At 37.3% G+C, this 23,228-nt stretch overlaps 3 protein-coding genes across 10 annotated transcripts in view; 1 reads left to right on the top strand and 2 right to left on the bottom strand.

Annotated features, from left to right (window-relative positions):
- Positions 1 to 2,507, bottom strand: part of LOC117410965 (protein eva-1 homolog A-like) — a 105,260-nt gene extending 102,753 nt beyond the window's left edge. Inside the window, exon 1 of the mRNA XM_034017942.3 lies at positions 2,223 to 2,507. Coding sequence (XP_033873833.2) covers positions 2,223 to 2,331 — 109 coding nt within the window. The 5' untranslated portion in view covers positions 2,332 to 2,507. The remainder of the gene's footprint in view (positions 1 to 2,222) is intronic.
- A 6,375-nt stretch (positions 2,508 to 8,882) lies between these two features.
- LOC117411189 (intron Large complex component GCFC2-like) lies at positions 8,883 to 22,597 on the bottom strand. 3 transcript variants are annotated; one of them, XM_059025776.1, is made up of 19 exons: positions 22,579 to 22,597; positions 19,550 to 19,980; positions 19,240 to 19,350; positions 18,888 to 19,025; positions 18,124 to 18,345; positions 17,648 to 17,748; positions 16,521 to 16,624; positions 16,052 to 16,235; positions 14,552 to 14,675; positions 13,934 to 13,997; positions 12,920 to 13,026; positions 12,483 to 12,682; positions 11,788 to 11,941; positions 11,371 to 11,492; positions 11,002 to 11,078; positions 10,649 to 10,715; positions 10,194 to 10,340; positions 9,642 to 9,778; positions 8,883 to 9,521 (listed from the first exon to the last, which is right to left on the bottom strand). In XM_059025776.1, exons 2-19 carry the CDS (start codon positions 19,908 to 19,910, stop codon positions 9,407 to 9,409), a joined length of 2,535 nt encoding a protein of 844 aa, XP_058881759.1. In that variant the 5' UTR covers positions 19,911 to 19,980; positions 22,579 to 22,597; the 3' UTR covers positions 8,883 to 9,406. The 3 variants fall into 3 exon arrangements, with proteins under 3 accessions (XP_058881759.1, XP_058881758.1, XP_033874354.3); XM_059025775.1 differs by lacking the exon at positions 22,579 to 22,597 and adding an exon at positions 21,061 to 21,111; XM_034018463.3 differs by lacking the exon at positions 22,579 to 22,597 and adding an exon at positions 20,166 to 20,522.
- Positions 22,581 to 23,228, top strand: part of LOC117411188 (intersectin-2) — a 78,559-nt gene continuing 77,911 nt past the window's right edge. For 2 of the 6 annotated variants that reach the window (XM_059025773.1, XM_034018459.3), the window contains exon 1: positions 22,582 to 22,886. The gene's annotated coding sequence lies outside the window, so the exon portion shown is untranslated. Of the gene's footprint in view, positions 22,887 to 23,228 lie in introns of all 6 variants that reach the window. The other 4 variants (XM_059025774.1, XM_034018460.3, XM_034018461.3 and 1 more) reach the window with 4 other exon arrangements.

Raw genomic sequence — 23,228 nt, 5'->3', positions numbered from 1 at the left:
CGTTTTGAAGAATTCACATTCAATTTGTATAAAACTTGTAACCAGCCAATTTTGTATGTCAGTGTGACATGAATAGACCTGTTTGATAAGATATTTAAAATGACTACAGCCTATTTATATATAGCATGTGCACACAACAGCAATATACGGTACTTCAAAAAGTCTCAATGTTGGGGCTGTTAGGCGAAGACTCAAATGCAGTCTATTTAGAATAAGCTAAAAACAAAACACATCTATTCAAAAGGGTTAAAAAAATTAATAATTAAAAATAGAAAGTGATTAAAAGCTTTTGAACTTGAAGAAAATATTTTTTGTTGGTGCTTTTAGCATACAATACAGTTTACCTGAATGTTAACATTCAATTTAACCTGAATGTTAACATTCAAGGTAAATTTACCTGAATAGAAGACAAAATGAGTGCAATGAACTACAACTGAAAGATGGACCCATATCAATTATGTATAGTTATTTCTGTATAAAATAAAATAAAAAATATTCATTATCATCAACCACTGAGAATTCATAATATAGAACAGTTTGTTGAAAAATCCTAGGTTAATCAATTTCACTACAGTTTATTTTAATATCTGGAATCAGAAACAGTATTTTTTATGTCAGTAAATGCTCAAAAAACTGGTTAAGTTGAAACTTGAATAATCCCATCATTGTGGTGATTCCCTGTACCTATCCATCTCAGAATCATGTGAGGACTGAAATGATGATGCTGCCTGCACACCTTTCCACAAGCTCTTTATTGCAATCACTGTCATATAACATTGTGTGCTTTATTCATTTTGAAAGCCCTGAGCCACAGTGAAAGTGATACCTTATGAAATGCTTATTACAGTTATAAACAGCTGGCATCACATTTTAAACGATGAACCTCCCTCCCACTTCTTTTCAATACAGTTCAAATTCAATATCTTAAGTGTTATTTAATGCCCGTTTAAAAGCTGCTAACACATGGATGTCACTGATGATACAATGAATGGGGTCTGATAAATGCTATCAGAGGGAAGAAAGCGTACTTCACTAGAGGCCAGGTCATAAATCATGTCAGACACTGGAATAAGCATACAGAGCCACTTAGCAGGGACGGTTTACATATTAAACCACCCACAATAAACAAACTGATGCAGCCTCTCACTGCTCCTAATAGCAATTCACAAACGTATGCCACCTTGCAGGAACAAGAGCAGTGCAGCACTTTAGCAGCTGTACAGTACAGTACTTTACTGCACATGGGGAATCTTGCCTACCCCTAGAATGTACTTCCAGTCCTTCCAGTGTACTAGCAATGGCTGTTTGCAGTGCATTCTCACACAACACATGACCTAGAGGCCAAAAGAAATGGGTTTAATACATGTAAAACACTGAGGGACTCCACTATTTGATGCTTAATTTAAATGAAAATATGGAATTATGGGTTCCATATTTTATAGAGAGGTTGTCCAGTCTATACACATAATAATCAAAATAATACAGCCTAATATCAAGAAACAAAAAACTAATTTTCAAGCAAGAACAATGCAAAGAAAAAAGCATAAATCTTGAAGGATTCTTGCAGCTTCTTTACACAAAATCTCACTTCTCCAGCAATGATCATTTTGGAAGAAAAGAAACAAAATCGGTGGATCCTGCTTTTAAATAGTTGGAATTACAATGCTAATGAGACTCCTTCCCATTACACCAAAACAATGCTAGGGTGAACCAGTTGAGTAAATCTGCAAATTATATCACTAATTATAAAAAAAAGTGTACAATTTAGATGAAGACAGTTGACTTGCAATTCGTTGCGTTAAGTTCAAAATGGGTTGATATACGTCCACAATTCCAGCAACTTATCAATATGCAGTTGAACTATAAAAGACAGCTCTTGGAATAAGAAAACTGCATGTACATAACTACTATCGTGACAGTTACAGTATATCACAGCAAGCGTTTACACTGCCACACACTCAAATAACCTGCTGTCTTTTTTATGTGGTCAAACTGAACACCGAAAGATAAAGACGCAAGTGTTAAATACAGACGTAACAATATGTTTGCCCTTCTTACCTGATGAAGATATAAACACTGACCGACTTGTATTTGCACTTATCTTTGCAGTAAGACTAATAATCAGCTGTAATACTGTAGAAGAAATACATTTCCAACAACATTTTTTAAAAAAAGGTTTTGAAACTATTCGTAATGCAACAGGTATATTGATTTTGTCTTACCTGAGAAGTCAGAAGAACTTTTGGTAAAGTTGCTGAAAACAGTCAAACAAGTTATTCCCAAGACAAGTGTGTAATTCAAAGATGAGGAAGACACATCTGGGGCAAACATCCTTAAAATCACGTATGGAGTTATTTTCGTTTTCTATATTTTTAAGGTTTAAACTGTAGCTCCTAATATATGTGATCTACATTCCAGTGTGTACATATCCAGTCCCATTGCTGAGAACAAGCAAGGTTGATCCAATTCATCAGCCCCTTACACACAGAAGACATGGAACGGCAACTTTACTACGACATGTTGAAACTTAGGAACTCCTGCCTACCTGAAGTGGGTGTTTGTCCACATGGTCCTAATGCCCACCGATCCAGGTGTAAAATAATAGCAGCTCAGCCCATTACTCTGCTGGATTAGTTGTAGTCCACAACCTTTCTACATGCGGAAAAACGTCTAATAAAGTATCACTTTGGGTTCAAACTAAAAATAATAATAATAATAATAATAATAATAATAATAATAATAATAATAATAATAAAAAACACGACTTTTTTAATAATAATAATCAACATCAGTAAAATTAGAAATTGCTCGACGAATAATAAATAAATAAATAAATCATATTTTAACTTGCTGAATTTGCATTTGGTTATTAAGAAAAATAAAACTCACGTTGACCAGGTGTAATAGTAAATGCATTGGCATATAATATTTGTATTTGTTTTTTTATGTATTTATTTTCTTAAAGGTTATCTGCAAAGCCAATACAATTCCTGCAGTTTTGCAGTTGGTCTGAATGTCATTGTTATTGAAAAGCTGAATAAAAAATAACACTACAGATAACACTACAGTACTTGAAAGTCAAATATCATATATATATATATATATATATATATATATATATATATATATATATATACGTGTGTGTGCGCGAGCGTGTTTCTTTTAAAAACTGAACATTTGAGACCTAAATACGGATGTCAGTGCACAATTGGTAAGATTTAGCATAACACCCAATTCATTTAAACTGGTTTTAAATAAAGCAGAGGTTCATGACTAGAGTCAACAAACTAATGTATTCTTCTTCTGCTTCTTGAATGTCAGACTGTTAGTGTCTAACTTCACAGCTGTAATATTGAATATGCTCACCCATTATACTTACATTTTCAAGTTTTCCTGATGCTCATTGCATTTTTGACAAGTTGTTTTGACAGGCACCTAAAATATTAAAAGTACTTTAATTTGGTTCAGAAACAGAAACAAAACAACGGGTGTTACCAAAGTAAGTATATGATTCGTCTTCATGTAAACACTAAGATGTGAAAGTGGGTAGATCTTTTTTTTTTTGACACAGAATAATAAACATCATAAACATGTTTTTAAAAAGCAGTAGCTGTCCTGAGGCTAACTATGTGATAACAAAATGCAGGTTAACACAGCCTTCCAGTTCCAGTTTCTTTTTTTGGTTCCTGGGTAGTAAGTGTTATTTCCTAATTGCTTATGCCTCAAAAGTATAGAAAATGGCTATTATTCCCCACAAACTTTGCTTTTGTGACCAGGACAGTGATATTTTGAAATTTACCTATTTTCCAGAACATTCCAGATAGATTCAGTGCTGAGTAAACTTGGAGTAACTTCTAGAACTTTCTAGAACTTTCCAGTAATGATTTCCATTACACGAGAGTAGATGTTAAAACTTCATGCTGATTTGAACTCGGCTATCGCCAAGATAAGCACCAACTAAGACGTAGCTTTACAGTAAACTAATGTGATCCATATGCGTCTCCATCCATTTACGTTTCCTTCCATATGATGATGTAGATATCCTTCTGTCTGGTGTTAATGGCTGAAGTGTAATGCTGGCTCCAGGGATCAGCTTATTTTGCCTCCCTGGCGCATCAGCACACACAACGGCTGCGATGCTGGCTCCGGGGATCAACCAAAGTGCGGCCTCCCCAGCGCATCAGCATGACAACCGTCTGGATTGAGCTAAGTAGGGTACATCTCTGGGGTTTTCAAGTGGGCACCTTCCATCCTCAGTGTTTCGTCGACTAGCCCACGACACCTCAAGAGGGCTCGACGGTGATTCTGGCGTCCCAGCATCACCCCCCTCCGTCCCCCACTCAACTCAGCCCAGCTTAATATAAATAGTAGTATAAATACAGGGGCCTTAAGCCCACCAGTTCAGTTTAGTTCCAGCTGCCTAAGTGGATACATATCTGCATTTTTCTGAGATGGCATCAAGGTCATAGGAGACTTCAAAATGGTGGCATTCCTGATGGGTCTCCAAGGCGGTTTTACCAAGTTTCCCTGCTATCTTTGCCTTTGGGACAGCAGGGACACCAAGGCGCACTACCACAGGCGGGACTGGCCACAGCGGACCGAGTTAAGAAAGTTTACAAACGAGAGGAGGCCATTCAGCCCATCTTGCTATTTGCGTGCAGCTGCTCTGCACACTGATAGGCTGTCTGTCTGCCACTGAATTGGGTGACGTCTCCCTCTCCTGCACCCTCTCCTATTGCAGTCATGATCTGACACATGTTTTAACCTGAAGAAACATTATTTTTGGTGGTCCTATTGGCTATGATAGCACCACCAGAATGTTCACTTTATTATTATTATTTATTTCTTAGCTGACACCCTTATCCAGGGCGACTTACAATTGTTACAAGATATCACATTATTTTTACATACAATTACCCATTTATACAGTTGGGTTTTTACTGGAGCAATCTAGGTAAAGTACCTTGCTCAAGGGTACAGCAGCAGTGTCCCCACTGGGGATTGAACCCACAACCCTCAGGTCAAGAGTCCAGAGCCCTAACCACTACTCCACACTCTCTGTGGGGAGGAACAACGTCAAGTGGGAGCCACTGGTGGACCCCCGGAAGGTGCTGATGCCACCACTGCACATCAAATTGGGCCTTATGAAACAATTTGTCAGAGCTCTAGATAAGGAGTCGGCAGCCTTCAAGTACCTTCAAGACTTCTTCCCTAAGCTGTCTGAGGCAAAGGTCATAGCCGGTGTCTTTGTCGGACCACAGATAAAGAAGATCCTGGAGTGCAATGAATTCCCCAAGAAGCTCACTAGTAAGGAGAAAGCGGCTTGGAACAGCTTTGTCGCAGTGGTTCAGGGCTTCCTGGGCAATCACAAGGCCGAAAACTATGTGGAGCTGGTTGAGACTCTGGTGAAGAACCACGGCACAATGGGCTGTAGGATGTCCCTCAAAGTCCATATCCTTGATGCTCATCTTGATAAATTCAAGGAGAACATGGGAGCGTACTCGGAGGAGCAAGGCGAGCGCTTCCACCAGGATATACTGGACTTTGAACGCCGCTACCAAGGACAGTATAACGAGAACATGATGGGAGACTACATTTGGGGGCTGATTCGTGAAAGTGATTTACAGTATAATCGTAAATCTCGAAAAACTACTCACTTCTAAATCTTTTGTAGTCATTTTTGTATTACTTTAGTATAAATACATGTTAACTCTAGGACATTCACTTTCTTGTTTCTAAGCCACTCCAGTGTTGCTTTGGCTGTGTGCTTGGGGTCATTGTCCTGCTGAAAGGTGAATCTCCGTTCCAGTCTTAGGTCTTTTGCAGACTGAAGCAGGTTTTCCTCGATTTGCCTATATTTAGCTCCATCCATTTTGCCCTCTATCCTGACAATCTTCCCAGTCCCTGGAAAGCATCGCCATAGCATGATGCTGCCACCACCATGCTTCACCGTATGGATGGTGTTACCTGGGTGATGTGCTGTGTTGAGGTTGCGCCAGACATAAAGCTTTGCATTCAGGCCAAATAGTTCCATTTTTGTTTCATCGGACCACATAATCTTTTGCCACATCTTTTCAGTCTCCCACATGCCTTTTTGCAAATTCCAAGTGGGATTTTACATGGGCTTTTTTCAGAAATGGCTTCCTTCTTGCCACTCTTCCATACAGGCCAGATTTGTGGAGTACCTGAGCTATTGTTGACACATGGACAGTTTCTTCCATCTCAGCCATGGAACCCTGTAGGTCTTTCAGAGTTGTCATTGGCCTCTTGCTGGCTTCTCTGACCAATGCCCTTCTTACCCGGCTGCTCAGTTTGGGAGGACGGCCTGCTCTAAGCAGATTCTGGGTGGTGCCATATAGCTTCCACTTCTTAATGATCAACTTGACTGTGCTCCAAGGGATATTCAATGCCTTTGAAATCTTTTATACCCCTCCTCTGATCTGTGCCTTTCCACTTTATGCTGGAGTTGTTATGAAAGCTCCTTGGTCTTCATGGTAGTAGTTTGCTTTGAATGCACTACCCAACTGTGGGACCTTACCAAGACAGGTGTATTTAATCTGAAATCATGTGAACCACTTTTATTGCACAGATGGACTCCTTTTTACTTACTGTGTGAATTCTGAAGGCAATGGGTTGCACCTGAGCTTATTTAGGAGTGATATAGCAAAGGGGGTGAACACTTATCTAAGTTTTTTAATTGATTTGTTTTTTCACCCCCCCCCCCCCCCCCATTTTTCACACATTGAAAGTCTAAATCAATATATATATATATATATTGTTTGTTTCCAACGTTATGGGTTATAAATGTCATCTTATGTCTATGAACATTGAAAAGTAAATTATTCTGCCTCAAGTGTTGCCTTTTCAATGATGTGGAGCTGGACTCTGGTAAATGAAACAGACAGGATTGCACCAATGGGGAGTGTGAGCCCTCTTGTGGAAAATTGTTTTTGAGTGTGAGCCCTCTTGTTGAAGATTTTGTTTGGACCATTTCTTAAGCACCACCTCGAAAAAAAACACCCTTAAGTCAGACTGATAATATTGCTCAGGGCAGTAGACAAACACATTAGTCAATTTAAAATGTATGAGCATTAACATTGTCAAAACATCTAGCTTGCATAGGGTTTCACCACAGAGTACATTATTGACCACAAAAATGATTGTAAAGCTAACAGTAGTGGTCTTCATTGTGCGCCCCGCCCAGGCCCCAAAAGGTCTTGTGGGCTCATTATATACAAAACGATTGATTATTTTGTTACAGATAATGCTGACACCTGCTGGTGTGATACAAATACGCCTTGTAAATACACTTTTTAAAAGTGACAGACCCTTCTTTACAGTGCAGTAGTTTATAAAACAGTTGACTTGACATCATGATAAACCTTTTTTTATTACCAATCCACCTTAGAAATGATGTCATATTCAACACTGACTGGATTTCACTAAGTCTGTATTTAATCAGCAATCTCTCTTTTCCAAAACAATTAACTCCTCTAAATAGCAATGTGTAGTAGTTCATCTGAATTACCGGTATACTGACTGGCATATTAATCATATGAATCCACAAAATAAACAGCTCATGTTCATAGCCAGTAGGAGATGTTGTTCTCTACCAACAGTATTTACTTTCTGAAAGAAAAAAATATAAACAAACTAATTCAGTCTTGTGAAAAAAAGTAATAGCTAATTTATTCTACGTGTATATTAATTTTTAGTCAATATGAACCGCAATTATTTCGATAACGAACTTTTTTTGAGTGGATTCGAAATGTGACACTGAATTTGTTTGTCCTAGTTGGGAAGCCCTCCACCAAAGCTGTTCACGTGTTGTGTGATGTCACAGTGAGGTACAGATATGGCAGCTTCCAGAACAGGCTTCTTTTGCTGTTCATTTATCATTAGTAAGACAGCGCACAGTAACCTTCAACAATGTGAGTTACTTTTAATTTGCCTAGTTTAAGATGTTTGAAGTAAAAAAATAGCTTGGGCCATGAATAAAATGAGCATCATGTCAACTGCCTGACAGTGTGCAAAGTCAAGTCAGGCTGAGAATTGTTTGACAATTTAAAATGCGGTGCACCGTTGCCAAATTGATTCAGAAAATTCAGAAAAAAAATCCAAGATTGATTTTATTCTTTTATCACGTTTAATTCTGTATCTCGGGGGACTAATCAAAATATGTCCTAACATAGTGTCGAAGCGTTGGTTCATTCTAGCGTGAGAATATAAATTGTTTTATTATTGTTTTCTGTATCAAGGCTTGCTGTCAACATCAACCAGACTTCTCAGTTCGGGCAGCGGAGATGGACAGCCACCGAAATTCCTTCCTCCACCGAAACCCGTTATTGTGGACAAGACAAAAGCTGAGGCAACCCAGAGAAGGTAAGGAAAGTCTGGATTTAGAGAAGTATTTGAGAAGGAAATGCATTATTAGAATGTAGGAAATTACTAAGCCTCCTGACATTTTTATACACTATATTTCAAGTGAAACGTTTACATTCTGGTAAAACTCAACATATCAAACTCGTATTTATATTAAACATACATTAGATACGAAGCATGTGGAAACCAGTCACAGGGCTCAAATTTGGAAATTCTTTTAAACAATCTGAAGTTTGTACTTGTTTGTTTCCTACGATATTGTTTGCCATGTTCTCGTAAATGTTTAGTACTGACTTAGGAGAACTGCATACACTAGGGCTTAAACAGTCCAGGTGATTGTGGTCTGCTCTTAAAATGTGTTCTTTTTGTATTGTAGAACTTTTACAGATTTAGTTTTTACCTATGTATCAAATATTAATCATACTGTGGCCAAATTGGGTGTGGTATAGAAAAAACAATAAAAATGCACCACATGTTGTAGAATAATAAAGCAATATAAGCACATTAAAAAAACTTTTATTCACTATGTGGGTTCAACACATTTGCTTAGAGTGGGTGTTATTATATTACACATAGATGGTGGAAGTAGCAGGAGATGAATTGGCAAAAATAAATGTGGGGTTGCCATGGCATCAGAGAAGCTGACAAAATTAGATTTGGGATTCATTTACATGAAATAAGAATCCTAAAGTTTTGTTATTTCAATTTAATATTTCTACTGTTAGGAATGCTATATGTTTAGATGTTCATATCTAACTATGAAAAACATATTTTCACTATATAAGGTTTATAATAATTTTTAAGCTGAACATAATACAACAACAAATAAAATCAACTTTATTAATGTTTACATCTTGATTGATGTTCCAGATTTTTTAAAATTCTTTTTATGTTGCTCAATAAATGAGTTTTAACCGGGCAGTCATCTAATTTCAAATATATTAAAACTCAATATTGGGGATACAGACACATTTCTTCAGCTATTTACTTATTGAAACTGAAGGATTAAGTAACCTTTCCCCAATTAATTGATGCCAAGAGTTTTCAGATCTTCCAACTGGTATTCCCTGATGATATCCTCTGCATGGTCCAGAGCTTTGATGGTTACTAGAAGAACCACAACATCTGCTGTAATCTCCCTACAATAAAAAGAACAATACTTTTACAAAATCGATGAAACTGAATGCTTTCAAAAAAACACACATATACACCTTTACAAAACACAAAGCAACATGTCAGTTATGTTCCAGCTCAATTACCTGATGCTGCTTTCATTGACGTTCTTGCACAAGGTATGTGCAGTCTGGAGCAAATGCTTGCTGAAGTTCTTAAGCTGAGGGAGTGTAGACCTGCTGTTCACATCTTTAAACCAACTCTTAGGAAAACATGCCACTGTCTGTAGGAAAAAAGCACAACTATAGCACTGATACACTGATGGTAAACTACAGTGTTACAGGCCTGGGGTAAATTGCTTTCTGTATATGCCATGGGTCAGGTACCTGGGAACTGTGTATAAAACACAATGAAAGAGTCAGTTCTTGGCATATGTTTATGAGTGACAATGAGGGACTTTATCCTCAAGTTTCTAACGTAAAAGTCCTTGAGCACAAAGAATCCTAAATTGTAATTGTATCCACATTTCACTTGTTTCTCAACATTCCATCCTAATGGAGGAAAACTCTCACACACTATTACAGCCATATAAACTCCTCTAGAAAGACCCTTATTACATAATTATAGATTCTAGGTTGCACTAAATAAAAAATACCCCAATTTGTGGTTGTGTACTTCAACTTAAACACACACAATACCTCTCTGCACTTCTCCACACTGTCTCTTCCAGGTTGAGTATTCAGAAGAGTTATCAGAACATAGCGATTGAGAAGCTTGTCCAACGCCAGTTCTTTTACAGCCTCCTCTGGTACCAAGCCATCCCACTGCATAATATTACCTAGAAGCTAAATTATTAATAAAAAAAAAAATATGCAAGTAAAAACCTTGATAGTGATTGATGATTTATAAATATCAACTGCATATGCATTCACTATAAAGCCATTCTAATCGACCACTGTTTTTTACCCAGAAATGACATTTTAATGCATGGGCTGTGTGCTTGGTGGCACAAGTAGTAAGCATTATGTAAGAGCAACAGGCTGAATCAGTCTGCTCCTAAAGCCTTCATCAAAAATGTCAGGAACAAAGTTTTACCTTTTTCTTAACTTACATAAATAAACTTCCGATCAAAAAGAATGACTGACTTTCTTACCTTGACAGCTGACCAGAACTGCTTGTCCTGAAACTGACATTGCAATGAATTTCTGTCCTCCAGGAACCTGGTGTATAAATAAAATAAAAAGATCCATTTGATATGTACCATGCATGCAATGACAAATAAAAAAATACAATACTTAAGACAACTCTGATCTTTCATACCAATTAAAAAAAAATACAATGCGAGAGCCTGTTCCCACTTGGTTAGTTTGTGCAGTTTATTTGGAACCAGGTGCGGTTCATTTTTTTGGTTTCCCAAACAAACTGAACTGGGTTTTATTTGCAAATACATTATATGTGGCAAGGCCCAGTCACACCACATACAAGTCACCTCTGTCATTAACTTACTTTTTAGCATAAAGAGGAATAAACACATCTTCATCAACTGAACTTCTCATTCTCAAGATTACAGCATTAACAAAATCCTGTTTAGAAAAAAGGTAAAACCGAATCATTATCTGTAAGTTGTAGGATGGTTTTCCAATACAGATTCAGAACCCTTCAATGAGACTGCAAAGCATCAAGGTAGCTAAAACAGCTTACTCTATACAAACTGTCATTTAAATTTATGGGCATATTCCCCAAAAATGGCATTTTAAAAATAGCCTTTAATAAAACTGGTTTTACAATTCTTATTTGGTGGACCATTATTAAAAATCAAAACTAAAAAACTAAACAAACTGGTTTTAGGTGGAATCAGAAAGTGTTTTTTTTAACCTGTACTGCTTTCTTCTGTGAACCCTGAAACAGTAAATAGCCATCTTCCAGCTTCCTACAAAGCCTCACTAGACATTGGGTCTGTGTTGATGAATGAGGGTCCCAAATATGTTGCACAAAATCTGCAATAAAATATTTTTTTTTTTAAAAGTATTTGTCCTTTTTTTATTTTTTCATATAACAGTCTTTTAATGTTGGGTAATGCTGTAGGACTGCACATTTTATTGTATTACGTTTTTTGTTTGTTGGTTTGCCGTTTACTGCGATGTACTTTGTCTCATTTAACATTTTCAATGCTGATTCTTCCATCTTAATAAAACTTAAGATGGAAGAATATCCCCAGGAGGAAATAAAAACTGTACAGAAATACCCCCCACCCTTTATACATAGAGTAGGGCTGTCTTGTGAAGAACTGACCTTGAATTTTTGGAATTACTGTTTTCTCGATGACTGAGGGCAACGTTTTCATATCAGGGTTATCCTTAATCTCAAATCCTTCATGTTCTCTGCCATAACAAAACTGCTCTACAGCTGTGTACCAGGGCATTGTCTCAAAGTCTTCACAATCTTCCTGCAATGCAAATCCATACAATTATACAGCATAATGAAGACAGACTTTCAAGTGCTGTCAGGTAACTGAAATGATTGGAAGCACCCCTTAATTTAGAAAGGTTATAAATCTAAAGATAAGACACCTGTGTGGAATTTAACTGAAGTTCACTATTCACAGTATTTATTAGCATAAAATGACATATTGGCATAAACATTCACTTGCCAATAATAAAACATGTTTTTCTTTGGAGTGTGCATGTGACTCCATGCAAAGCTGTTTGTAGCAGGGTTGGGGTCAATTCCGAATGTGTTGGTAAACTCCAATTCAATTCAAGACAGTATAGGTTCTTAAAATCTCTATGTATAGATCGGACCACAATATGTAACGCAGTACTGGTGTCAGCAGTAAATGATCTGTGTGCTGAAGCAGCAGCTAAATTTGGAAGGACATGTCAATCTGAAAAATCCCATCCCATGCTCTACCAGCCTTGGTCAAGAAGTCTTGACTAATGAACCACAATACCGTAATCAAGAGAAGAAAATCTAGACTTAATAAATACCTTCAGGGGGTTCCAGTCAACAAGTTGATAGCGGATTAAAGGGCCGAGAAGTTTAGGAAGACAAAGCCCAACGTAAGCATCATAGTAGGAGTCAGCAAACCTGCCTCTCCACTGATCAAACTTTGAAAGGATGTCCTTAATGTTATGGAAGTCCTCGTGAACATCATCGAAGATCTTCCGAGACTCGCATAATATGTCATCTGGGCATTAAAGTAAGAATAGTTAATCAGACACATATGTTGTCTGTCATCTGCTTTCTAAACAAATATGCCAGTGATGTATACCCCCTACCACAGCTGGAAATACAAAATTTAGGCCATCAGTATCATGAAAAAGGAACCATGATCTTTATGTGGCCTACCATTAAATAATAAAATAAACTTTCAGGGTCAAAACAGACAAACCCAGGGTCATCTTCTGTTTGTTACATCACATACCTCTCCTTTTCTGGAAATCAGCCATTTCAGCTGGGTCTACTTCATCATCACTAGATAGGCCTTCATGATGACCCGCTTTGTTCTCATTGAGCTGCCTTCTGCGAGCCCTGAAAATTCAACACCAGAAGCAAAGACTAAGCTTGCAATTTGGGGGACGGGGACAGGCTTTTTTTTTTTTTTTTTTTTTTTTTTTTTTAACTGATATTCTTTAGCTCGACCTCTACTGAAGAGAACATGCGAAAAAAAAGGTAACGACCCTGACAACGCTGCCACCCAACAGATTTTATTTTCAGTATAGCAGTCAGCTGCAGGAGAAATATTGGATGTGTTCGGTTCAGATGAAGAATATCCTACTTTATTTGGCACAAGGACACACTTCTCTTGGAGCACAATAACTAGTTTAAGTGTATGCTCAGGGCAGCAGTGTGGAGTAGTGGTTAGGGCTCTGGACTTTTGACCAGAGGGTTGTGGGTTCAATCCCCAGTGGGAGACACTGCTGTTGTACCCTTGAGCAAGGTACTTTACCTAGATTGCTCCAGTAAAAAACCCAACTGTATAAATGGGTAATTGTATGTAAAAATAAATAAATAATGTGATATCTGTATAATGTGAAATAATGTATAATGTGATATCTTGTAACAATTGTAAGTCGCCCTGGATAAGGGCGCCTGCTAAGAAATAAATAATAATAATAATAATAATAATGCTGTCAATGCTGTGTGTAATAAATGCTATACATTTGAAGATGAGTGTGCTTTAGTAGTTTGAAATGTGGCATCTAAAACCATAATAAAAGAGCAAATGGAGCCAACCGTGATGACAGGACTTTATAGGCACTTGGCGACTCACCCTACCAATAACAGAAAACTCATTCTATCTACATTCAATATATTGTAATGCTGTATTTCTTCAAAATGCAGCTTCACCAATTTACTAGAATTCACATTCATAGCCTTCACCAAAATACGCAGCCAACATTACAGGTTTCAGAGTATTACTGAGATGTTCACTTACCTTCTTTCCTTCTGTTCTACAAGGCATTTCTTTCTATCACCAATATTAGATGAACTAGTGTTATCTGAAAAGGGATCAAATGAAAAAGGAATACTTCTGCACTCTGAACAGCCTATGTAAGAACAGTAATGTCTGCCATTAACACAAGAACATATCTGGTTGAGGCCAAATGTTCAGACTTGATAATCTGAAATGAAGAGTTTACGTTTAGCTCTCCTTGTGTCCAAGTCAACCCAGCAAAAAAGACTGCAGATTACAAGCAAGGATAAGGATTTCAGATATGGCCAATACGACTATACAAACAAATGTTAATTTGCATGAGACTGAACATTTACCTATGAATGAATGGTTCTGACAAAATAAACACACCACAATATTTTCAGGTCCCAACGGTACAGGTCAATGCACAGTCTAACTTCTTAAATGAAACACAGCAGGATGCATCTCTTGTAACGTTAATCTTTTCATAAAGAGCATCCATCAATCATAAAACTTTGGGACATTCTGTGCAGTATTCATGCTTTTTATTTGTAATCAGTTGTATACTTTCAAAGCTGGAACTGCAGTAAAGCAAACACCATCTGCATTGCAATGCAAAACTAGCTGAACACCACTCACTCGTGATTTGCTGGATGTATAAAGATTCCTCTTTGACCTCCTCCCGTCTTCGATTCAAAATAGCTTGTGCTTGGTGTTTTAACAAGTAATGCATCTCCGATTCTACTTCACTTATCATCTGGATCTAAACAAACAACAAAACGTACAAACTGCAGTAAATTATATGGTTTGCTGGGGCTAAAATGCAACTGATCTGTCCTAGGTAGTGGTGCAACAATTAATCAATGCATCGATTATTGATCATCTGTCCTGAAATTTTCTGAGCTTCGATTACATATTGGTGAATCGATGCATCAATGGTTGTGTGGTCCAGTGGTTAAAGAAAAGGTTAAAAAAGGGCTTCTAACCAGGAGGTCCCTGCTTCAAATTCCAGCCGTCACTGAATCACTGTCTGACCCTGAGCAAGTCACTTATCCTCCTTGTGCTCTGTCTTTTGGGCGAGACGCTGTTGTAAGTGACTCTGCAGCTAATGCATAGTTCACACACCCTAGTCTCTGAGTCGCCTTGGATAAAGGCATCTGCTAAATAAACAAATAATAATAATAATAATAATAATAATAATAATAATAATAATAATTAGAACCCAGTTGAAGCCTCCTGTTGCCGGTGTGCATAAAAACCTTGAGTGTGTGAGAATGTGCTTTTTAGTGCTAGTACAACAGATAAACAGCGACCGCACATTGCTATGATACACACTTCAGGCCTTTACATTCTGGTTGGACAAGCCAAATCATAAGGCCTATTGTATTCATGTTTTATTGATTTAAAAATGACGGCAATTTTTTTTCAAATGGAAGAAACTGACAAAGATTGGTCATTTTTGGGGGTTAGGGTTAGGGCAATATTATATGAAAAGAAGCTGAATTTAGTACGGCAGTTAAATTAGTCAGGATTTGTGAGATTAATTCAAATATTTTGCTTTGGGCATAAAATGTTAACAGTAATGAACAACCATAGTTCACAGAGAAATGACTTCTGTTAAAATAAAGTATTTTTTATAATTCCAATGTTAAAGGGACATCCGAGGCGGACGCACGCATATTCTTTTCTGTTAACTCAAGTCCTTTGTATTTATTTTTTTATAAAATCGTAAGTGTTCTAATTTGAGTATAAGTTGTGCCTTTGTTTAACTATTATGCACAATACTGTTTTTAGTTATTGGATCTTCGGTTTAAAAAAAAAAAAAAAAAATGTTTTCTTTATTTTGAAAAACAAAACGTCAGTGCATCGATTATTGTTGATAAATGCCTATACGATAATCGCATGAGAAATTAGGTTGCAGATTACACCACTAGTCCTAGGCGACTATTTAAATTTACGTTACCATTTAACATGCAAAGACTACATTCTCAATTTAAAACAGTACACCCGTAGGGAACTGCATGTTACTGTAAAACATCAGCGGCAGAAGTGTACTGTCTGAGAGGCAATGATTTGAGGTATCTGAATAAAGTAATTTGTTAGCACTCCTACTACCCACCCCTCCCCATCCCAACATACCTTTTCACTGAGGCAGTCTACCAAGTTTTGTATATATATTCTCATTTCTTTATAGAATTTGTAGCGCAGGTCTCGAGAGGTATCTTCCAGGTTTTCTAAACAGGTCTTAGCGCTCTCAATGTCCTGCTGAATTTTTTCCTGCTCCCTCTGGTGTGCTCGATGAACCTGCTCTACAGATTCAAGCCTAGTTGAAAAAACACAGAAAAATCCATATAAAGAGCAAATTGCTCCTCATGTGTCAGAGCAGTCATGAGCCCTTCTGTTGGAATACCATTCACAGTTTTTAATTGTGATCCTTGAAGTGTATTTAAAGTCAAAGTTACTTGTTTTTGGGCTGTATCTATTATTGTGACATTTGACTGATTTTGTAATGACCTAGTACATTCGTAATAAATACCAACTAGAGTTTCAGAAGTTAAAACAATTACCCAATGGCTTGCAATAATACATAATGATTATTATTACTTGCTTTTTAGTTAAGCGCTTCTTTATGATTTCTAGGTTGACTGGAGGAAGGGATGTAGCAGAATTGAAATGTTTCACAACCTTTCTGGAATTATCAATATCTGTAATCTGAAAAAAAAAAAAAAGAATTCAGAAAAGAAAACTGTTAAATACAAAGTTAGGATGCACAATAACATGGTCATACTTGCCCCACTTATGTTCACCATTAAAAGTCCACTGTTTCTGCTTTGTTTTCGTCTTTTTATTGTAGTGAATTTAATTCCTTGATCTATTTATAAGCAGATGTTGCCACTGTATAGACCCCATACTCTGTGTTGGATGTTTAGTAATGAATGATACCACAAAACAAAGAACATATATAAATATTTTCTCACTTCTCAACCCTGACACTCCTTTAGTTTTGTTTCAGATACATTAACCAAATGAAAGGACATTTGATGGCATTTACTTAACACATAGGAGACAAATAGAAAAATAAAGAAAGTGAGGCAAAATTATGTAATTCAGTTTTATATAAAATCACAGGTAACACAGAACCTGTAATACATATCTCTCCTCTTAGTGTAAGCTGAGCTGTGGAGTGTCTTTTTCCATTGGGCCTAAATGTCAACCAAACATTTTTAAGGAACAGATACTGTTTCACAAAAGCACAAAACATAATAAAAAGGTGTCCTAATGGCATAACAAAACATAATATTGTACTGAAAAAAGTAAAAAAAAACAAAAAAACAAGTTGAGTCTTTGCTTGCAGGGACTCGAGCCAAGTCAAGTCATTTGATGGCAATGACTCAAGTCGAGTCACGAAAAATTTCGTTTTGATTCCTAGTTGAGTTGAGTCATTGACTTGAGTCATTGCAACTCTACAAAAATTACAAGTGTGCAGACTTTAATGGCAAACAACAAGGAAGAGAATGACCTACATTGGACAGCTGTTCCAACGCTCATTAAATAGCTCTGGTTCACTTAACCCTAAGCCTAACACTAAATTGGGCAATTAAATAATAACACCTACACATCACCAATTCGTAATGTCTCCAAAAAAATAATAATGAAACAGTAACTGTTAAAGGGTGAAATTGTGGGCTATTCCTGGAATGGGACCAAGAAGGGATGGCAGATGTGGTATCCTACCTGTGGGATGTTTGTCCCTTTTCTGATCTGTTGTTTCTCCCACAGATTCTGATAATCATCTTCCTGGCTGTCGGTCATCTCATCTTCACTTTCACTCCTACCTACAGATAGCAAACGACAAAAGAAACAAAGAAAATCCTCTGTATAGAAGAGCAAACAGATGATATTTTAGTTAGAAAACAGCACATACACTGTGCGTGTTGCAACTTGAGAAGATACTCCAACACAAACCACTTTGGTGTAAAATGAGAATAAAACAGCATAATGCACACATTTCACTGTGCAGTGCTCAAATTGAAAAATTAAATTCTTGTAACCTGTTGTTACACATTTAGCAGTTAATTGTATTTTCTCCTACAGGATTCATAGAGAGAGGATAAAGGCACCGGACAGACTCAGATTTAACATGTCTAATGGAGTGATTCACAAGTTAAACCATTTTGCTGTGCAATAAAATACATTTTACTGTAACTCACCAATCTTTGCAGCTATCCTTTGTCTTAAGGTTTTTGGTTTTGGTGTAAACTGGATCCTTCGCTCATGATCATCTGGTTCGTTGTTGCTGTCTCCATCTTCTTGATCCTTTACTCCAGGGCTATTCCCCCGGGTTGTGACCAAGGAAATGAAGTCCTTTTGGGCTCTAGCCAGCTGACGTTGCCTTCTCGCTGCCTGGATTCGCCATGCATCAGGGATATCACCTGCACTAAACAAAGCAGATGTTAAGAGTAAAAAACAAAAAGCCATATCGGTTAAGAAATATGTTTTTGTCTTCTTATCGCTTTGATCACTAATAAAACCACAGCCTTAAATCTAATTTTGTGCCAAATGGACCACATTTCAGAACTGGCCCTTCAGGATCTTTAGTGGTGCAGCAGGTTTTAAATCCTATGATCTAAACTGATCAGAGAGAGATCTGTAAGCTGCTTAACACTTAAAACTTTTCTCTGACGTGTTTCAGGTCATTTTATCTGAAACGTAGACTTGCTGCATTTTAAAAAATGTGGACTATTCTAAAATTAGTCGAGGTGGCACACAGTACAGAAAGATGTTTAGACACTTGCCAGTGCCTGAAGTCCCTTTTCCTCTATGTTAAAATGTGGAACTAACAAGTGCTACAAAAAAAGAAATGGTTAGAATTAAAAAAAAATACAAAAATAACCCTCAGTATAATTGTTCTCATAATGGCTAGAAATAATAATAAAAAAATAAAAAACATAAGTATATAGTTTTCATTACAAACCTGCCACAGATTCTGAAGAACTGGATCTACTAGATGTCTGGGAGCTCCTGTCATCATCGCTTCCTACAGACATCTCATCTCCTTCAGCATCATCACCTTCTTCTCCAGAGCTGCTCTCAGCTTTCCGATCTTCCCGACCTAATTGTAAACAGCAGGCACATATGAGTTAATCTATTCAGTCTGAGAAGGTCTAAAAAAAAGCTGAAGGTTTTGCCACTACCAAAGCAACCCCGTTAAAGTAACTAATAAATAATGTGGTGCTGAAGCTGGAGAAAAATGCATTATAAACCATAAACCTGAGAATCATAACAGCCGATGTTTAATGAATACATGTAATAAAGTTACTTTTTACCTTTAGATTGTACAAGCTTTTTATCTGCTGGTCGAGTTTCCTCTTTCTTCTGTGCTTTGAAAACAATAGTGTTTGCAGTAGGCTTCTTAATCTTAAATTCATTTCCATACACTGAAAAGATTAAAAAGAAAATAGGAATACTAATGTTTTCAGTGGACACTTCTACTATGATTTTGCATTAGTATTAATTCTGTAAAATGTGGACAGTAATAGTGTACATTTATTTTTATTATTGATATTGAAACTGACTGACATATAGACTACACACAGGCATGCTTCTGTATTGAGCAACAACATAATTAGCGCTTACCTTTATCATCAACAAAACTCAACACACTTTTCTTTTTCTCTTTGTTTACACGTTTCAGTTTATTTTCGACGGTCTTGTCTTCCCCCTGTTCAGTTGCTACCTCTGAAATCTGATCATTTAAGTCGTTCTCCAGCTGATCGCCTCCATCCCCTGAATCCAGTTTGGAGCTCACCGACTCCCGCTTAGAACTACAGGCGATGCCCCTGCCCAGCTGCTGCTGCAGGCTCAGCCGGGCCGGGGCAGATACGTGGACCTCTTCTTGTGTCCCTCGCCCTTCACCTTCTCTGGTCCTCTTTATCTCATCTTCCTCGCTCGAATCAGCCCGTCTCCTCCTAAAATTCCGGTTCGGTTTCTTAAACATCTCAAGTATAAAAAAAATCAGCTAACTTGAGCAGCAGAAATCGTTCTGAACACGTTTGGGGCTTTCGAAACTGAAAACACAGGGAGGTAAAAAAAAAAAAAAAAATCTAATTTTAATTGCACAAAAACAAAATGTGTACACCGAAATATTTTAATAAATGTTTTGGTTTATTTTTTATAATTCTGTTCGCCTATTCGGTGTAATATTTTGTCATGGAGTAACTTAAGTGTATATGATACATATATATATTTTTACCTCTTCAAATTATTAGTCTCCTCCAGTAACCGTTTGTGCAAGTGCGTCATGGGTGTTGTAGTCCATTGCGTAATCCACCCCAATGCTGCAGGGGTCACAATATGGGTGCGTTCACGATATGCAGACTTTGCTAAATCTGCGCAGATTCTGCGGAAAACCTGTCCAAATTCATCGTCTGCGTGAACTCAGTCGGGAAAGATGTAACCAGGTCACACATCCACGGGCTTAAAAGTCTGCACAGCCGCGCAGCTTCTCAAGAGGTACTGCGCTGGCGCAGCCGCGGCTCAAAACAACAGACGAGCGTTGGCTGACAAAGAAGTGTGTAGCAAGCAGATACAATCCTCACTCCGTGTGCTACTGCCACATAGTCAGGGGGTGTGAATCGCCTTCGAGTCATGTCATTAATTATCTTATAAATGATTTGTAATACAAATTAAAATGATTTGACTCTTTTTCCACACAGTTATTATACTTTTCAAATATTCCGATATTTATTCTAAAGGTTTAAACATGTAAAAAAATAAAATAATGCTAAACGGTTGAAACGAACCTAAAACCGCTGTTATTTTCAGCAGGTGTAATTGGTTATTGATGAAAGGCTATCAGGGACAGGGAATAACCTACTTTGAATTAAGCAAAATAAATCAGCTTTAATAACAGGTAGTTGAAGTGAGATATGTGGCCATATGTTCAAGTATTTGAACTATTTTTGTCCCAGATCAAAATACTGAACAACCCCTTTGTGAGAGGGCCCCCCCGTTATAATACTCATTAATTTGTCTCACATCACAAAACATACGTTTATATTATCTCTTTCTAACAGGGACTGTTTCTACTACACATTTTTCAACACCACCTCCATTTCGGTTCTGCCAGAACTGTGTTGTTCACCTACCAAAGCTGTCCACGCTCCGTCTGCACAGACCGTGACGTTACGCGCAGACTCCCGTCTGCAATCTAGCCGGGAAAAAAGTGTCGTGCACGCACCCTGTCTTCTTAATGACCCGTGTTATAACCAAATACTATCTTCGGAGGAAGTGTCTCATTTGCATTTAGCGCGCACGCGAATTCATTTGCGCATGCCTAGTTTGAATCTTTGAATCTGGTCTGCTAAAAACGGTTTCATTTCAGTGGTTTTGCATTGAAAACTTTTGAATAATGTAGTAAACACAAACAATTGAATTATACAGTAACATTGAACTTAGTTGAGGGACACCCTTCTGTTTTAAATAAAACCTATCTTACAGTACATCTTTAATTATCGTCTAAGAACACGTTGCTGAGTATCCTTTATATATATATATATATAAATAAACGTTAGGTGTATTATACAACTTTTAAAAAAAAAAAGAATCTAAAAAAAGTGTCGAGGACTATTTTTGCATCCTGATAGAACTAAGGTAATTCGGTCCGTAATTATCTGTACAATGTTCTCCAATCTTACAAAGCAGAATGTAAAACAAATGACATAACCAATCAATACGGTTATACAATATAGTGCACATTATTACCTTATTACAAAAAATTGCATCTGAGTGACAAATACGAGAGTCTTTTGGCAAGGACAGTATTTAGCACCTAAGGTGCCAAATACTGTCAGGAGACTATTTGGCATAACACCTGAACAACAATTGAGACATGAATGTATGAAGAATGGTAATATGATACCGGTACGTACTTTTTTATTTTGACCAATACTAGACGATGCATTATTACATACATGCCAACATCTGCTGACCACTAACTTATGCAAAGGCAAGAACAATTCAATATGTCTATTTTTACTTTCATGAGGTCGTGTCGTGTCGAGTTGGACGGGATACGTTTTATATTTGCGTATGACTCCTCCTCACTGCTTGTAGTTCCTCTTGGGGTTAGTCTAAAGTCAGGTTTTAATATTTATGCATCAGCCTTGTTTTTGTGGATCAGACACAGACCCTGTTGTAAATTCAAGTAATGACCAGTATGGTTTTTTCCTAAATTTACGTGATGCGTCGTTGCAATCTGAATTTAGTCTAATTTCTGTAAATATGTGCTGGAGTTCATATACATTGTGAATCCAAAAGAAACCAGTAACAGCTACTGAATCCAAATTGCTGGTGAAGTTTCAAAAACGCTGTACCTGCAAAAAAAAAAAAAAAAAAAAAAATCTATCTATCTATATTCTTGTTCACCCATCCTTTAGTTTCCGCGCCTGCTTCACACAAAGCATATACCCCTTGTATATTATTGGAGCTCTCTAGTCTGCTCTACTTGGTTTCTAAACAATGGTGGCACTGTTTGCGAAGGACAGTGCTGTGAGGACACAGATGAGCACTTGTTTTGTGACAATGCTATAGGGATTTAGAAAGGTACGCACGCTCAATGTGTATTTGCGTATTTATTTTAATATGAACGGGTGTGTGATTCTTACCTGAGCAGTGAGAGGGCAGTGTGACCTAAGATTGCTCGTCTTCGGTTTCTCCTCCCATCCTGTGGTTGGATGGTAATCAAGCTCGGTACTCGCTGTCAGCCATGTTGTTGGTGTGACACTAAGCGCTCCAGTCACAGCAACAGGTACAACACAGAGAACATTTTCGTTATTTTCTGAGGTCAAACGTTCTCACTCCTGATAGGACATTTCCGCAAGGTTACGTTATCTGACGATGGAGTTTCGCTTATACTGGGTTTAAAGACAACACGAAACATTTTGTCTGTTTTTTTTTGTGAGTCGCAAAAAAGGTAAGACATGGAAATTAATTTTAAATCTAAACAACCTTCACACACTAGTACTGCTAGTAAATATACATTGACTCACTTGTAGTTGCAATACGCCTGGAAACCCGTCGTCATTGAAAATCTCAAGACATTTTGACGGAAGTTATTTTGTACACCAAAGTGCATTACTAAATCGTAAACTTTGACAGCCAGTTTCGTGGTTTTGACCTGCCACTGTGCCCAGTGATCAGACTGGAGCCGGCTGAAGTGTTTTCTGTATAATTCATAACTAATTAGTTGAACCGATTGGGTATGCAGCAGTGGAGAAAGAACCACGTATTATTATGTATTTGCTTAATTTCACAT

Source organism: Acipenser ruthenus, chromosome 6 (genome assembly GCF_902713425.1).
Source record: "Acipenser ruthenus chromosome 6, fAciRut3.2 maternal haplotype, whole genome shotgun sequence".
Taxonomy (NCBI): Eukaryota; Metazoa; Chordata; class Actinopteri; order Acipenseriformes; family Acipenseridae; genus Acipenser; species Acipenser ruthenus.
The sequence above is the reverse complement of the archived record's forward strand: the minus strand, read 5'-3'. Positions and strand labels throughout refer to the sequence as shown.

What these genes read in the sequence shown, in the direction of transcription:
- LOC117411189 (XM_059025776.1), bottom strand. Translation starts at nt 19,910, where the DNA reads ATGTTTAAGAAACCGAACCGGAATTTTAGGAGGAGACGGGCTGATTCG. An exon ending in GTAGAACAGAAGGAAAGAAG is followed by an intron (nt 13,027 to 13,933) that starts GTAAGTGAACAT and finishes TTGAATTTTCAG; the next exon opens with GGCTCGCAGAAGGCAGCTCA. An exon ending in GTGTGGAGAAGTGCAGAGAG is followed by an intron (nt 9,779 to 10,193) that starts GTATTGTGTGTG and finishes TTTTTCCTACAG; the next exon opens with ACAGTGGCATGTTTTCCTAA.